At 39.5% G+C, this 15,991-nt stretch overlaps 1 protein-coding gene across 1 annotated transcript in view; it reads right to left on the minus strand.

Moving 5' to 3' along the window:
* Positions 1-341: 341 nt before the first annotated feature.
* Positions 342-15,991, minus strand: part of RYBP (RING1 and YY1 binding protein) — a 78,821-nt gene continuing 63,171 nt past the window's right edge. The window contains exons 3-5 of the mRNA XM_058563204.1: positions 4,991-5,167; positions 4,799-4,897; positions 342-4,377 (exon numbers count right to left, since the gene is read on the minus strand). Coding sequence (XP_058419187.1) covers positions 4,125-4,377; positions 4,799-4,897; positions 4,991-5,167 — 529 coding nt within the window. The 3' untranslated portion in view covers positions 342-4,124. The remainder of the gene's footprint in view (positions 4,378-4,798; positions 4,898-4,990; positions 5,168-15,991) is intronic.

Raw genomic sequence — 15,991 nt, forward strand, 5'->3', positions numbered from 1 at the left:
TGTCTTTTGACGGTTTCCAGTCCTACAATGAATTAACTACTGTTACCCATCATCTCCATTTCCTTCTTTAAATCATTGCAACCTATCTCAAAGGATGCACTTAGAGACATTAGCTCGTTTTCTTCCAAAATTCGGCCATTCTTTTGTTCAATTATATTTCCTGCTGCAGCTCTGAGACATGTACTGAGACACGCAAATCAACTTCAGCTTCTGATCCAACAACTCAAGTACTTAGCCTCCTATCGACATTGGAAATATTCCACAGTTAAAAACCTGAGTACAACAACAAGTAATTTTCCTAAGGGCTAAAATCTACACACACAAAAATAAAGATTTCAATGTATATTTTACTATTTTATTTGTGAAAAAACTACAAGCAGAATTCATAAATAGACATTTCTATTTAAAGCAGGAAAATGATAAAGTGGCTTTCTAATAACATAGTCGTGCACATGCCAGTAACAGGAATATATTAACATCTTTTATTTGCTAGACAAAGAGCAGTGTCCAATATAAATTTCCCCAAAACATTTAAGACCTGTGAATTTCTGACCAGTTCACAAAACCACCAACTGACACTTTAGCATGAAGAAAAAAACAAACCTAACAGACTGTCAGCTCTAAAGACATTACAGAGCAGAAACTTCCAAAAGCGTTATACAAGCTGTCTTTCTGGGCAAATGAAAAATATAGCTCGTATAATACATTAACAAAAATTCACAAGATTATGTTTTGACATACTTAACAAGCATTCTCTATTTGTCTCCAACAAACAAAGCTAAGGAAATAATGTAACCATCTTTACACAGTAAATTAAGGTTACAAGTCATACACAAGAACAGAACTGCTTGCGCATTAAAAACTGTTCAGCTCCATTGTCATACTCTAAATGTTGGCTCTTAAACCATTTTCGGTTACATACAAGCAAAGGTTATTATATATTCAGCAATTAATAAATTTTCAATAATTTAAGATATGGTAGCTTAAAAAAGTAGACTGAGAATGGTCTTGATAAGGCAGGTGAAACATCTTAGCTAAACTCACAGAAGCTTCTGCCAATGTTTTTAAATATCCAGATTGAAACTGAAAGGTTTTGATTAAAATATTTTGTGGGTGTCAAGATGTCTTTATCTTTTTTTTTTTAACTGCATGACTCAAGCAGAGCAAGTCAGGTAAGCTCTGTGTGCGCGCACGCACGAGTGTGAAAGATCGTGTGGTATTAAAACAAATGGAAACTTGCAAGCGTTAACACTGTGCTTTTGTTTTTTTGTATTGTTTTTATAACCTGCTTACTGTGCCACTGAATACCAAGTATTTCTGGTCCTCTTTTAACATATATCTTTATAATCTACACTAGTGTTTTTACGTGCTGCCTACTAATTGTAGGGCAGACTGCAAATGCAGGAAGTTACAGGAATTCCATTTCCAGAATGCATGCCTGAGGGATGTCATCAATTTCAGAAATTAAGAGTCTAAAGTACCTACCACCTCACTACCTCAACAGAATACACAACAGCAGCTCAAGGACTGGCCCATGAACGGCTCACTCCTGAGAGAAGTCCCCTGTGTTAGCTGCAGTTTCTATCAAACGGGCAATTTCATCTTTCCTGTTCTAAAGCAATTCTCCCTTCCTTCACCCCTCCCCATTCTTTATACTTTAATTTATCACGGAGGCAAAACTGAAAAACCAAGACATTGGCAATGAATTAATTAGCAGCCTATGAGTAGCTGGTTAATCAGCTTTTTCCACTAATCTAGGGGTCCAATCACTTTACATGAAACAAATTTGGAAAAAGTACACAGTGTTTCTGAACAAAGTGCATACCATCACTTATTGGTTCAAAAAGCAGTGCAACCCACATGAGTTTGGTGGCATTTAAATTTTCTTAAAAAGTTAATTAAAAAACTTAGCAATTCCTTATATCTCTGGAAAATAAATATGGCTGGCTAATTTACCCTCCCTGAGACCCTTAATAAAAGGAATATTAAAACTTTAGAAGGAATGTCTTTGCAATACCCCACTAATATTAAAATGTGGATTTAAAATTCATAGTCAAATCACTATGTATTATATATTCTGATGCTTATAGAAAGCATCTTATTTCCTTTGGTTTGTTAATAAATACTTTACAAATGTATTCAAAAAGATAAGCATAGCTTGCATCCCAGATACAAGCACTATTTTAAAAAGAGGGGAACATTGTCCATGCATTTGAGAATAGGGCCACAGCAACAAATGGCACTGCTTTATAATCTATACCTTTGAGAACAGAATTTAAATTATGGTACATTGGTGACTACAGAATAGTTTTAATGTAAATGTGAAAGGAACCTTTCCTGTTGGCTACTCAAATCAAGCTGTTAATTTTTTCTTTTTACTCGTTGCCTCCACAGACAGAAGTTACTTCTATTCTTAAGCAAACCAGGTTTTTCACACCAAAATGTGGTCCTTCATTACAAACTGGCTGCCCTCCCGTGAGTCCCTCAAGTATGATCAAATAAAGGAAGGTAACACCAAGTTCCCAGGCTTCTATGAAATGCCTCTGAAGTCTATGGATTCTGCCGATGTTAACGTTTAAGAGTCAAACATAAGAGAGACCCTAAATCCAAACAAAGCAACACAAAACAAACATTTTAAAAATGAGGAGTGGAATCAAATTAGTGGGCTTTGTTTTTTTCTTGTTTTTTGCAAGACAGTAAAAAAAAAAAAAAAAAAAAATGAAAAGAAATTTTAAAAGTGAAGTTACTCTAGCTATCTTTACGTTGAGGAAGAAAAAGATCACACTCGCTCACAGGAAGTATGCTCTTCCTGCCCCTCTGGCTGCCCGGGCTTCAACCATTCACAGGAGTTCCTTCCCACAGCATGGAATTGAGAAATGTCTCCAAACAGTGAAGAGCTCCACATGGGGAGTGGATGTGTGGTTGATAACCTTGGTTCAGTGAAGCAAACAAGAGTAGATTTTAAGAGAGAAAAAGAATTCTCACAACTGAACTGGTGTGGTAAGGGAAACGAGGCAAACAAATTTCAATTACAAAAACTACCACTGCAATGTCACGTGCAAAGTGGAAACAGGGATTTGCTTCTTGTACGGACCAAAAATACAGTTTAGATGGTTTTAACCCTAAAACTAAGAGACAATTTGTAGATTTACCTCAGACATGAGTAGAGGTCTGGAAAATGGATGGAATTCAAGTTGCAGAATACCATATTTTCATGAGTGCTTACGTAAGAACAGCAATGTTAACATGTAACCGTAATTTACACGAATACTTGGCATTCTGGAGCTAGTTGAGTTGTTATGAATATTCAAAGCCCTCCCAACTAAACCACTTGTGATTTGTCAGTTTATTCCATTGCAAATGCAGGCTATCTGGAGCAGTCTTTAAATTTGAGATCACATTGTTTTAAAAAATATATATTTTTATATCGTCCAGTACTCTTTAGACAGATGAGAAAGTCAAGTCCCACATGAGTTGGAACATACTTCATGTAAGACTGATTTTAATTTAATTTCAGCACTTTCATAGAAGGGACTGTCCCAGATCTGTAACTGTTCAATGTTGTATTCACTTCACAGTGTATCAAGCACCAGCGTTGCCATGGATTGGTTTCAAATAACCCTTTATATATAATTTTATATTTATATATATATAGTTATATCAAAACTGATAGTACATAGTATAACTGGAAGAAAGAACTAAACTTAAAAGGATATGCTGAAAGGATGGAGTTTGTGAACACAATAAATAAAAGTTCCCTCCCCCTCCCAGGCCACCCCCCAACAAAACAAAAACAAAAAACCAGTTGTAATGTACATGGAAAATTGTGCACAGCAGATTTTTTTTTTTTTTTTATAAAAAGTAGATTCAGGAGCACATCCAATTATAAATGATTGTTAGGAAAATCATATAAAACAATGGAATACATAAAAGTGTCAAGAGTAATCGTCAGGGTGCGAAATTCCTTGGTGGCCAGATGCCCATGGCAAGCAGAAATTATCCTGGCAGCATCACTAAGAGGTCGATGTCCACAGAAGATTCTCCAGGGGTGCAAGCAGCATGGGCAGGTGGAGGATTTGAATTTCATACCCTGATTCATAGTTTTCACAATTCCATGTGCAATTTCAGAAAGATTCATCATTTACTGCTGACATGTCGCCCTTTGGCGTGGAGGACCGGGAGGAGCCCTTGTCTGTGCTCTCCGACCCCGAGCTGCTCTGGTTCTGCTGTTCTGACCCTGCACTGGAGGTCACTGTGGATGAGGATGTCGAGGAGGAGCGAGTCTTTTCCTTAAAGTCTGTGATAATGACGGTGACGTTGCCCACAGTTACTGCCAACTGCTGTGCGGTGCTCCTGTCCACGTTTTTCAGCCGGGGCCTGAAGGGAACAGCCAATCAAATAAGCTATGGATTAACAATGACTTCTGGCAGAACGTCATCAATACACACACAGACTTCGTGACACTGTGACAATGAATCTAGACTGCCACCCCACATACCAAAGCTTACTACAAAATCTGATTAACCTCAGCAATAATAAAAAACCATCATCAGTTAGCACAGCTTTGGAACACTGCAAAATTATTATCAATTTCTCTCTCTCTCCTGTTCTGGCCGCAGTGATATAAACGTAGCTCATACATATATACACATATATTTTAAATGTTAACAATCCCACACCTAGCTCTTCAATTCACCCCTTAGCCTACAAATCCACAGGCACAAAACCACCTTGGGTTCTTGATTACAACTAAGTACATCAGAGCAGCAATCCAGTCTTTCATTCGAGTCTCAAATACCTTGAGGTGTGATTCGTTTCACTGGTCTTGGTTGTAGCATTTGCAGACTGTATACTGTTTGCTTCACTAGGAGGATCTTTCAGAATATCAGACTTTGGTCTAAAAGTGGGGGGATACAAAAAGAGGCACTTAAAAGATATCTTTGATTCACCTGCAAAATAACATACTGTACTGAGTCATCCAAGAACTTACTTTGTTTTCTTGTTGGTATTTTTCTTGGTAACACTAGGACTGATTTCCTTATCTTTCTCAGGTTTCTCTTTGTCTTGCTTTTCAACTCTCTCCTTCTTTTCCTTTTTAGGGGGTGGTGGAGTGGCATACTGTTGTGCCACTTGTTGTGCTACCAGCTGAGAATTGATCCGAGGTTTTCTAAAACATTCAAGAAAAGACATATCATTATTTGCTCTATAAATATCTCTCATGTTTTTATTTTGGTCTCATAATTTCTTAGGTATTTTATTACTGCTATCTGGCAACTCTAAATTATATGGTGTTATTTCTACATTATTATTTCTATGTAGTATGGATACACCCATAAAACTTTTCCTCTTTCAAATCCACTTTCTGTACATCTACCTTTAATGACATATACACGTGTACTCACACAAACATACACATCTCTGTGCGGTAAAAACGTCTTTCAGCCAATAAGACAGGACACTGTTTCTAAGAGTGCTGAGAATTCCACTTCTTTGGAGCTGTCAAGATTATACTGACTGACAGCTTTCACATACTCCTGCTGCAGAGGGTTAATCTCATTTTATTAAATGGACACTGGTAATCCCTTGAAAAGAGAATGAAATTAGAAGTGTGGCATTCACTCCTCAATCTAATTATTCCGACTTGGTCTGCTCCCCTGTAGCTCTGTGATTGGCACGGACAACACATACAGAGCAATAAAAGGTAACTGTGGTTCATACTAGCTCCCAAGGGGTTGAAGACTGAAAATCACTATTAAAAAAAATCACAGACAAGCGATACATTCATTGTGCCATCAACCATTATGTCCGCGCCAATCTCCAACTGACACTGGCTCTTAACACTATTGTTTACAAATTCTAAGTGGTGCCAAACACTTTTCACAATGCATGACCATTCAGGCCCAAACAGGAAAGGGAGAAAGGAAAGCCTATGCATTATTTCTATGCAATATTAATTTTCAAAGACATTCCCATCTAGATCAACATTTACAATATAATAAACTTTCAAAGTTCAAAGTAGGAAACAAATAACCAAATGGGTCATTCAGGAGGAGAAAACAACCGGCTGCCACAATGCAATGATGACCTTCAGATCCTACAGCACCCTCTCCATTCCCCAGGATGGAGGCGCTGGCTGGAGAAAAACAACTGGACAGGCTAGGTCTGGCTCATCACTGGGAGAGCCAGTGGTGGAGGACTGGAAAAAATAAAAAACAAATCTAGGAAAAACAAAACAAAGCTTCCTTCTTCAATAATTCTGCCATTCTTTCCAAGAAAAACAAAAAGCGAGTTGCTAGATACATGACATGCTGACCCCAAAGTTAAGCATGGTTAATGGTTACTGGAGCCCCTCTTGAGAGTGGGTGAGATGTGGCTGAGAAGGGATGCAGGACGAGGAGACAGAGGCTTACTCCAGGACTTCATCATGGTGAGCCTGAAGCGGCAGGCACTGGGTTTGTTTTGAGTGTTTCAGTACTGGTTCAGTGGTAGTGTGGGTTTGCCAGAAAACATACCAACAAAGGTGCAGTCTCAGAGCAAGTTTCCTATTGGCCTTTGGCAACACAGGCCTTGGTCAAGGGGTGGCACACCATGAAACCCAGTCATAGGTACACCTCAGCCTGGATCACAAGTGGCCTCACTTGTCACTGAGTAAGGGATTTGAACACAGGTGTGAAGTACCCCCAGCAAAAGGGAGGAATGTACTTATTTCTAAGCCCTCCACCCCCAAACACACACAGGACCCCATGTGAAAGGTAACTTTCTCTTTTCACAGGTTCTGACAAAGGCAGCAGCAGCCATTCTAACACATTCTACTCCTTCAAAGAGGAAGTATGACGGTGTTAATACTTACAAAGAAGATAATCACCACTACAAAACATTTCACAAGCACTCACTGGGGACACAAACAGATCACCTGTCCATAGGGATTACCAAGCAGTTTAAATCAGTTAAAACAAACTGCCTTACACTAACCAATATTCAGGTGTCACAGTGAAATAACTCAGCCAGAGTTAATATTGTGAATAAACCATTAAACCTTTATGAGAAACTATACCTTGAGGGAGAATTTCGATTAGGCCAGTATGTGTGCTTTATTCCAGAGAAATCTGACACAAGAACAAGAGAGGACACCTGGAGGCCAGTCTAAGAGTACCTTCACAGAGAGAGAATCAAAGGTAAACCAGACGCCTGTCCCCAGACAACTCCCAGCCTAATCACCACGCTCACCCAATCTGAGTTCGAGGTGCCCGTCTCACTCTTAGATACCCTACAAAGTCCTATGACCACGCTGCACTGTAACTGCCAATCAACTGTATACTCTTCGATGGCAAGACCACATCTTGATCATCTTTGTCACCATGGCATTCAGCACAGTGCCAGGTACTCAATAAAATTATCTACTGCGTGAATAAAGAATAAACATACAGTGCAGAGAAAGAAAGTAGGATGAGGACTGAGAAGGGCCAAGCTTTTGGTGATCAGGAGGGTCACTCTTGACTTTTAGGAGAACAAGCCACATGGGATCAGGACTGCAAAGATTAAGGGACTAAAGGCTGTCAGAGGAACACAGAGGCGGGAAACAGGAACCCTTCTTTGAGAATTGTGGTGCTGAGGTAAAGGCAGGGTTTGAGGAGATTTCTATAGGAAACGGAGACTTACATCATGTTGTACATTAAAAGAGGGAGAAAGACCAAAGGCAGGCAAGAGAAAGGGGTTAGCTGAGGGGGTAAAGGAGAGAAAGAATACAATCAAGAAAAGACCTGGAAAAGAAATGGGGACACTTGCTTCTGAGGCAGGAGTGGGAGGCTAGGTAAAAGGGAGTTGTGGGCAGAATCTGGAAATGAGAAATCAGAGAAGAGATTCAGAAGCCATGGACGTTAGAGTGGTGCCTGGTTTGGTGAGTAGCAGGCACTAACAGAAGAAAAGAGAGCTAATGATGAGCAGAGAGAAAAGAAGTTACTTGTGTCTCAAAAACTGCCCTTATTAGCATGAGTGTGGTGTGCCTTCAAGAAGCTCTCAACTACCCAGATATCATGCTTACCCAGAATGGATTATCCCCTAACAAGGCCGGCTTGCCAGGGCTATGCACATACCGTGGACAACGGGTGAGGGGCCCATGTGCATGTTTCTGCCACTGGCGATCATTCTATAACACCTGAGCAGATACACTCTCAGAATTGTTCTTCAGCACACGCACCACAATCCAGTACCTACAGGACAAAATCTACACGTACAAAAGGTAAAATTCAGCTGTAACTCCTAATATATGTAGCATGTGTGCACAACCACGTGAACGTTCTCACTTGCTCCTAAGAAAATGAATGTTGGACTAGAATGGTGAAGTGTTCCTCTCTAATCAACCAAACCAAAATTTCACAAATGAAAAGGAGCAAGGCTAACTGAGATCTGATTATTACCAAGAAATATGGGGTGTCTCCTATATAGGAGTTTCCTATATAAGGAAACTCCACCTGTGTTGTTTCGAAAGTATTGCCGTGTTCAAAATGTCATATATATGTCGTATGTAACAAGCTAACTCTTCAGTCATCACTTGCCCCTTCCTCACAAAAAACCCTCAACAACAGAAGAGCATTTATTACTTTAATTCTCATAGCTGCTTTTTCAAACTAGTTCCCCCAACAAGTCCCACAATACTTTTAGGGTCAGGAAAGGAGGGATGAGGTAGCCGAGAGAACTAATTTTGAAGAGGTACAATGTTTATGAACAAAGTGCATACCAATACTTAGTGGTTCAAAAAGCAGTGTAAACCTTTTGGAAAGGGAAGGTAAAGAAAACTAGAAGGGCCACCCGTGTGAGACTTCAGAAGTAAAGGTGCCACCCTGTCAGAACTTTTCAGGCAGCTCTTGCCATCTCTCCCCTCCTTATTTCTAGGGTAATATGCTCTGACTGCATGTGAAAGAATGGGCATGTCCAAACTCCATTAAGAGAGCTACACGCACCTCACTCCTGTGAGGTCGTGCTAAGTTCTCCAGATTAGACACTACAAATTGCACCTGAAGCAGGAGAGGCAGAACCATTTCACAACCATCACAGACAGGACAGGCACACCAGGAAGCTAGATTTATAAAGCACAACATCCTCTAGAGGAGGAACTGTCTCCATTTTACAAATTAAAAAGATTGAGGAGCAACAAGATTCAGAAACGTGTCCAAGGTTTACAGTTAAGTGGCTGAGCTAGGATTTTTTTTTTTTGTGTGTGTGTGTGTGTGAGGAAGATCAGCCCTGAGCTAACATCCATGCCAATCCTCCTCTTTTTGCTGAGGAAGACCGGCTCTGAGTTAACATCTATTGCCAATCCTCCTCCTTTTTTTCCCCCTTTTTCTCCCCCGAGCCCCAGTAGATAGTGGTATGTCATCGCTGCACATCCTTCTAGTTGCTGTATGTGGGACGCGGCCTCAGCATGGCCGGAGAAGTGGTGAGTCGGTGCGCGCCCGGGATCCGAACCCGGGCTGCCAGTAGCGGAGCGCGCGCACTTAACCGCTAAGCCACGGGGCCGGCCCCAAAGCACATAGCTTACAGCTTTTGGTGTCTAAGCATCAAATTAAAGCCAATCAACCACACCACCACCAACAAAAACCCTATTTGACCAGAATGTTATACAGTAAACAGGGGGCCTGGTTTCCTCTATGAGCAAGCTTGGCACCAAACAAGTTTTTGGTATCTTCTTCAAGACTATATATATATATATATATTTTTTTTAAAGATTTTACTTATTTTTTCCCCCCAAAGCCCCAGTAGATAGTTGTATGTCATAGCTGCACGTCCTTCTAGTTGCTGTACATGGGACGCGGCCTCAGCATGGCCACAGAAACGGTGCGTCGGTGCGCGCCCAGGATCCGAACCCGGGCCGCCAGCAGCGGAGCGCGTGCACTTAACTGCTAAACCACTGGGCCGGCCCCAAGACTATATTTTTTTATGGGGAAAATGTCTTCTTAAAATTATTTTACAGGTTTACCACTGCTATTTCAATGGAGTTTACAAACAAAAATCTGCTGTGACAATTTCAGTAATAGACATCATCAGGAAAACACACCTATTTATTTGCATTTAAACAGCTAATATTTCAGAAGAGTCCACTCCATAAAAAAATGAAGCAAATCTTTATCTAGGGACATCCTTCATTTTTGAAAAGGAAAAATTGCAGAGTTAAGGCATACATGAATGAATGAACACAAACGAGAGCAGAAAATGAGGTATCTTTCTGGATTGTTTTGATATGTGTATTCATGCCACTTTTGGGGAATACAGGCAAACCATATTATTTAAAGAGACATTTCCCCCATATCCCCTTCTTCTTTTCCAATTGTGTACTCAGGGGAACCGAGATCTTACCACTCATTTCTCATGTACTTCTCTACATCTCAGCTACCACAACAAACAACAAGACAAAGCCATCTTCTTGTGGTTCAGTCAACAAAGAGCAAGAGGAATCTCTAACAAACTGTGACCTTTCCTTGATTATGTACAGCTCTTCTGAAACTATCATTTCTGCATGTTGCCCACTTATGGAATTCCATCTGGTGTTTCACTTTTCAATTAAAATATCCCAAAGGCTCTGGAATCAGACAACTCATCCATTAAAAAAATTTTTTTTTAAAAAAAGGTATTCCATAACTTGCAAAACACATCTTCAGCAAGTCAGCTTACACTGCTCTTGAGTGCTTTGGACATCGCCCTTCCATCTCCCCACCCCTTCCCTGTCTTGGCAATCTGCTAGTTGAAGAATTAGCAACTTCAAGGGTTTAACAACTCTGAGGACGCTCTTCCGTTTAGCTCACTTCATCAGGAGCCCACAATTCTTTGACAGATCACATCATGGCACCGTAATTAAAAGGAGCCTTCTTCACACAGCCAGTTTTCCTGTCCCTACACTCAGAAGGTTATCCTACACATGTGCTTTGGGCTGGTTAGGATGGATTTTACCCCACCCAACAATGACTGAGTTTTTGTATTACTGATGCCCCCAAAGAGATATATATCAGCAAAGTACTCTGTGCACAGCCGCTAATCAATAACACCTGCTGACTAAAGTATTTTAAAAATGAAATGGGAGTAATAGCAAATCCAACCTGAGGGAACTGGGTAGGCCAAATGTGTAAAAATGCTTGTAAACTGTACAAATTTTTTCTTTGCAAAAGTACCTTGTTAAAACCACAATGAGGTTAATAAATCTGATCTTTGTCTGGACTAGTCCTCATACAATAATGTATTCCAAGTCATAAACCATTGATTGATTGTAAATTGATTGTTTACAATCAATTACAATCAGAATTGATTGTAAACAATCAAATTGCAAATACATTTGTGGAATACAACCCATCTTTAAACTGGGTAATGCCTGTATTGACTTCTCAGGTAATGTAAAAGTTGCGCATCAGAGTGTGTCTATCCCAACAACACCGTCCACTCCACACTCACGGCCCCTGGATTTGAGGACTAGTAGAGCAAAGAGGTCCTACAAGAACAACCTGTTTTCTATTCATTTTACCCACCCGCTCCTGACTCATTATATTCTTTTCAATACCAGAGATAATCCATGAAACCTTAAAAGGTAATATAAGCCTTTTTTTAAAATCTACAAATGTATAAAACAGATTTAAAGCAAGTAGGCTACCTTTAGGGCTCTTTCCCCTCCACCTATAATTATTTTCTACTACTGCCTCACTTTATATCCTCAGCAATTCTAAAAGGTAAGTTAGCCACAAATATTCCTAGTTTAAAAAAAGAGAGAGGGTTAACAACTAGACCAAAGAGAATCAGAATCGCTAGACGATTAGCCTGGTATTCTTTCAGCTAAACCATGCAAGGATGAGAGCTTTTTAATACAGGGTTTAATCTCTTAAAAATTTCTCTACCTTTTCAAATTTGTTGCAGTGTTACAGTAAAGTACAGTCACGCGTTGCTTACAGGCGAGGACACGTCCTGAGAACTGCGTCGTTAGGCGACTTCATCGTTGTGCAAACATCACAGAGTGTACTTACACAAACCTAGATGGCATAGCCTACTACACAGTTAGGCTACATGGTACTAATTTTATGGACCACTGTCGTTATGTGGTCCGTCGTGAACTGAAACGTCGTTATGAGGCAGCACATGGCTGTATTACTATCTTCACAGGTGGTAGGGAGAGGACGGACCTTGGAGTTAGGACAGCCTTTGGACTTTATCCAGGCCCTGCAACTGAGCTCGGGTAAATTACTTGAAATGGGAAAGGGACCACACTTATTTAACAGGGCTGAAGTCAAGATTAAATGAGGTAAAGTTCGCTTAGCTCTTGTCATAGTACATGTATACAGGCCACGTAGATATTCGACAAAATAATTCCCTTCAAAACAATATATACATTACAAAGCACTACTTTTCCAGCTATAGATGTGTCTACCAACCTTCCTCAGATACTGGGATTTACAAGTGAAAGAAGCTGGTAAGCCTTGCCCTAGGAAACGGTTCTAGAGACATAAATCCCTCACGTATGTTAGTGTCCTAAAGTTAATTATGCTTGTCTAGCAGCACTAAGGATCCTCGTCGACATAGCTGCCAATGTTTCTGCATATTTCAGAGAGAATTTTGGTTTTGCAGATATTCCTTTTAAAAGAAGATGCCTCTAGGGGAGACCACCAGACTTCAATTGTACAATATACAAGGTATTACACAAACTCTCACCAGATACAACTTGGTTAGGAACAACTGGCTCCAAAAGAACTAACATAAGCATCCTTAATAAACAGCACAATCTGAAATGTTCTCTTGAATCAAAATTGACATTTTGAATATTCACATGTCTCTTCTGCCCTGAAAACACTTACTTGACAAATACTTGAGCACCAGTAAGTACAGGCACTATAACTTTTCTGCAACTCAGGAACATAAACTCAATAAGAAAAAGGAGCGACAAGTGGTTTAGATTCTTGAAAACAAAACATCTATTTTACAAACCAACCTGGCAGCAACGGACAGATATGTGAGCCGAGAGGTTCTCAAAATGTGGTCCAGAGACTCCTGGGGGTCCCTCAAGACCCCTTCTCTACAAGGCCAAAACTTTTTCTGTAATGATTCTATTTTCCATAATAATTCTAAGACATTACTTGCCTTTTCATTTTCCAAAGACTACATGACATGTGACATCACTGCTCCAACAGCTAATGAAATGTATGTTTGTGTATTCTTGTGTTTTAAACATTTCTCAATTTTAATTTCTGATATGGAAAGTATCTATGGATACAACCAACATGAGCAAAAGTTCCTTGGGGTCCATAATAATTTTAAAGAGTGTAAGGGATCCTCTGACCAAAAAGCTTAGAACTACTACCCTAGAACCATGCCAAATATTTTACGTGCAAGTTTGCTTCATCACAGGCAGAAGAAGAGACTTTCTTTAGAAGGCAACTTCTAAAACAACTCAAGCTTAAATTCTTTCTCAGCAAAACTTCAGAAAAGAAATACGAAAAGCAGCGATCACCTCCAATTGCAGGTCAAGAAAACATTTTGAAAATAGAGACAAATTTTAAACTTACTAAACACCAGAACAGCTTTCAAGAAGTAGGCTTAAAGTATTTTAACCATAGGCTATAAATCTGGCCTCTTTCCATTTCCTCTCCCCTGTGGTGCCTAAAATAACACAATTTTATTGTGGTCATTCAAATATTTTAAGTAAATGTCCCATAATAAATATGCCCGTTAGATCTCCAACAGCATTTCTCCAACAGCAAGCCCACTAACAAAGAATGTACTAGTTAACATTATGTAAAGAAAAATGTTTCCTAAATTGTTTTAAAAATGCACCTCCTTTGAAGATGGCCGGCTGAATTTCTTTTTGATATCTCCATTCCACATTTTCAACATAAATTTTATTCTACAGTAAAAGACTCTGGTGTTAAGACTGCAAAGGGTCTTTTGCTGGCTGAGGATTTGGTCTGAGTAGTGTTGTAGGGTCACTGCCACACTTGGAGCAGTGTGACTATCACAGCAGCTGCTGGTACTGTGAGCACAGGTGTGGTGGAGACACATCTTTCCTCACCTGCCTTGTTTAGAGAAAGCAAGCCCATGGAGGCCTCCAATTCCTACTCTCTGGGCCAGCATTCCCTGTCTCTCAAAGCCCTTTAGGGTAAAGGAGCAAGGATGTAACATTCCTCATGCCGTCTCCTCTCCCAGTTTCACCTTTGGCATTCTGGCTTATGTTTCCAAATTCAGTAAACAGACTTCTCCTGGTGTCTACTATATGCCGATACAGGGTGCTGTGAATTCTGGATGTGTGTGGATACACACTGATTTTTTCCAAGGAATTGATATGACACAATAGAGTTCAATGGTCCAGATCTCTGGTCAGGGTTCTTTGCGTTTTATGGGGTGCTCCCTGTCACACAAGTTGGATCACAGGACTTAAGAGGTGAGATGCCTAAGGTCTCCTCCTCTTTGCTTTCTGTACTTATTTTGGAATGTAACTCAGTGACCTTGGATGAGTTACATACTCTCTCCAAACTTCGGTTTCCTCATTGGTAAAAGAGATTGGAGTAACTGATCTCTAAGGTTCCTTTAGCTCAGACACTTGTATTCAATATTTAATAAAGACAACTAAATAGAGTACTAGTTCTTAAGGTACAGGCAAGTCTGCAGTTTATGCTATTAGTAACTCATTTAGCCTTTTTATTTTTTTAAGTCAGGAATAAACATGAGGTACATTCTACAAACTATACTGTTGGCTTAGTAACTTTGTTATGACCTCTCCCTCTCCCCCCAAAGATATACTGAATTACCTTATAAATCATGTCAATGATTTAAAAGCAAGCACAGAAACTACAAACCTCTAAGCAAACCATATTTTCAGATGCAAATAAACATGATGGATCAAATCTTTCTCTCCCCAAGAAACACTACGCTAAAGCAATCCAATCTGTTCTGCAAATTACTTTATAGCTGTCAAAAATCCCATTTAAAATGCATTTAACCATTTTGAAATTAAAGTTCATGTCACAAAACTGGGCACTTGAAAGAACACAAAAGAATTAGTAATTCTTCCAAGAAAAGAAAAAGCTATTAGGTAATTCAAAGAAATCCAAGGTCTAACATATCAGTTGCACTCTTCAGGTCCTGGTTTCCTCGCCTGTAAAATGAAAGAGTTGGACTACATTAAGGTAATCTTTAAGGATTCCCTCAAATCTAATCCTTAAAACAAAACAAAACTGCACATACTAGAAAATAACAGTTCTAACAAACAAGCTAGTTCATGGTCAAATTACTATGTTATAATGGGTTTCCTAAATCACTGGTAATCAAAACTTCCTTAAAGCCCATCATCACTTTGGAAAGATGTCTATTGCAGGGTTTCTCAACCATAGCACTGTAGATATTTTGGACCTCATAATTCTTTGCTGTGTGGGGGCTGTGCTTATGCACTGTAGGATATTCAGCAGCATCCTTGGCCTCTATCCACTAAATGCCAGTAGCACCACCATCCCCAAGTTCTGACAGGCAAAAATTTCTCCAGACATTGCCAAATGTTCCCTGGGTGGCAAAATCACTACCAGGTGAGAACCACTGGTCAATATGAGAATATAATATAAGGGAATAGGAATATTTACAAATATGGGAAGGCAGCCCATAAAAACATAGCACTTCTCCCATCAAAATTTTATCAAAAGGCATCTGTCAAAAACATCTATAATGTGTTCATCATTCTAATTGGGGGGGTTATATAAGATGGTAGGATTTAGGAAGAGAATCCTAAAAACTTTGAATATACCGATACCGTTATTTTTTTAAATAAAGTTGTAGGATCAATCTTCTCAAACATTTTGCAACAATTTTATTAAATAAAGTTCTGCACTGCATGGCAGCACATAGATTTACCCATCCTAAGACATATCATTTACACTGATTAAACATGATGTCTTTGGTAATTCTATACACAGCTAAGCATGACACATTTGGTCAGGAACATATCAGTTGCTCAGATCTAAGATTATTTTAATGT

The sequence above is a fragment of the Diceros bicornis genome, chromosome 2 (genome assembly GCF_020826845.1).
Source record: "Diceros bicornis minor isolate mBicDic1 chromosome 2, mDicBic1.mat.cur, whole genome shotgun sequence".
In the NCBI taxonomy this organism is placed as follows: Eukaryota; Metazoa; Chordata; class Mammalia; order Perissodactyla; family Rhinocerotidae; genus Diceros; species Diceros bicornis.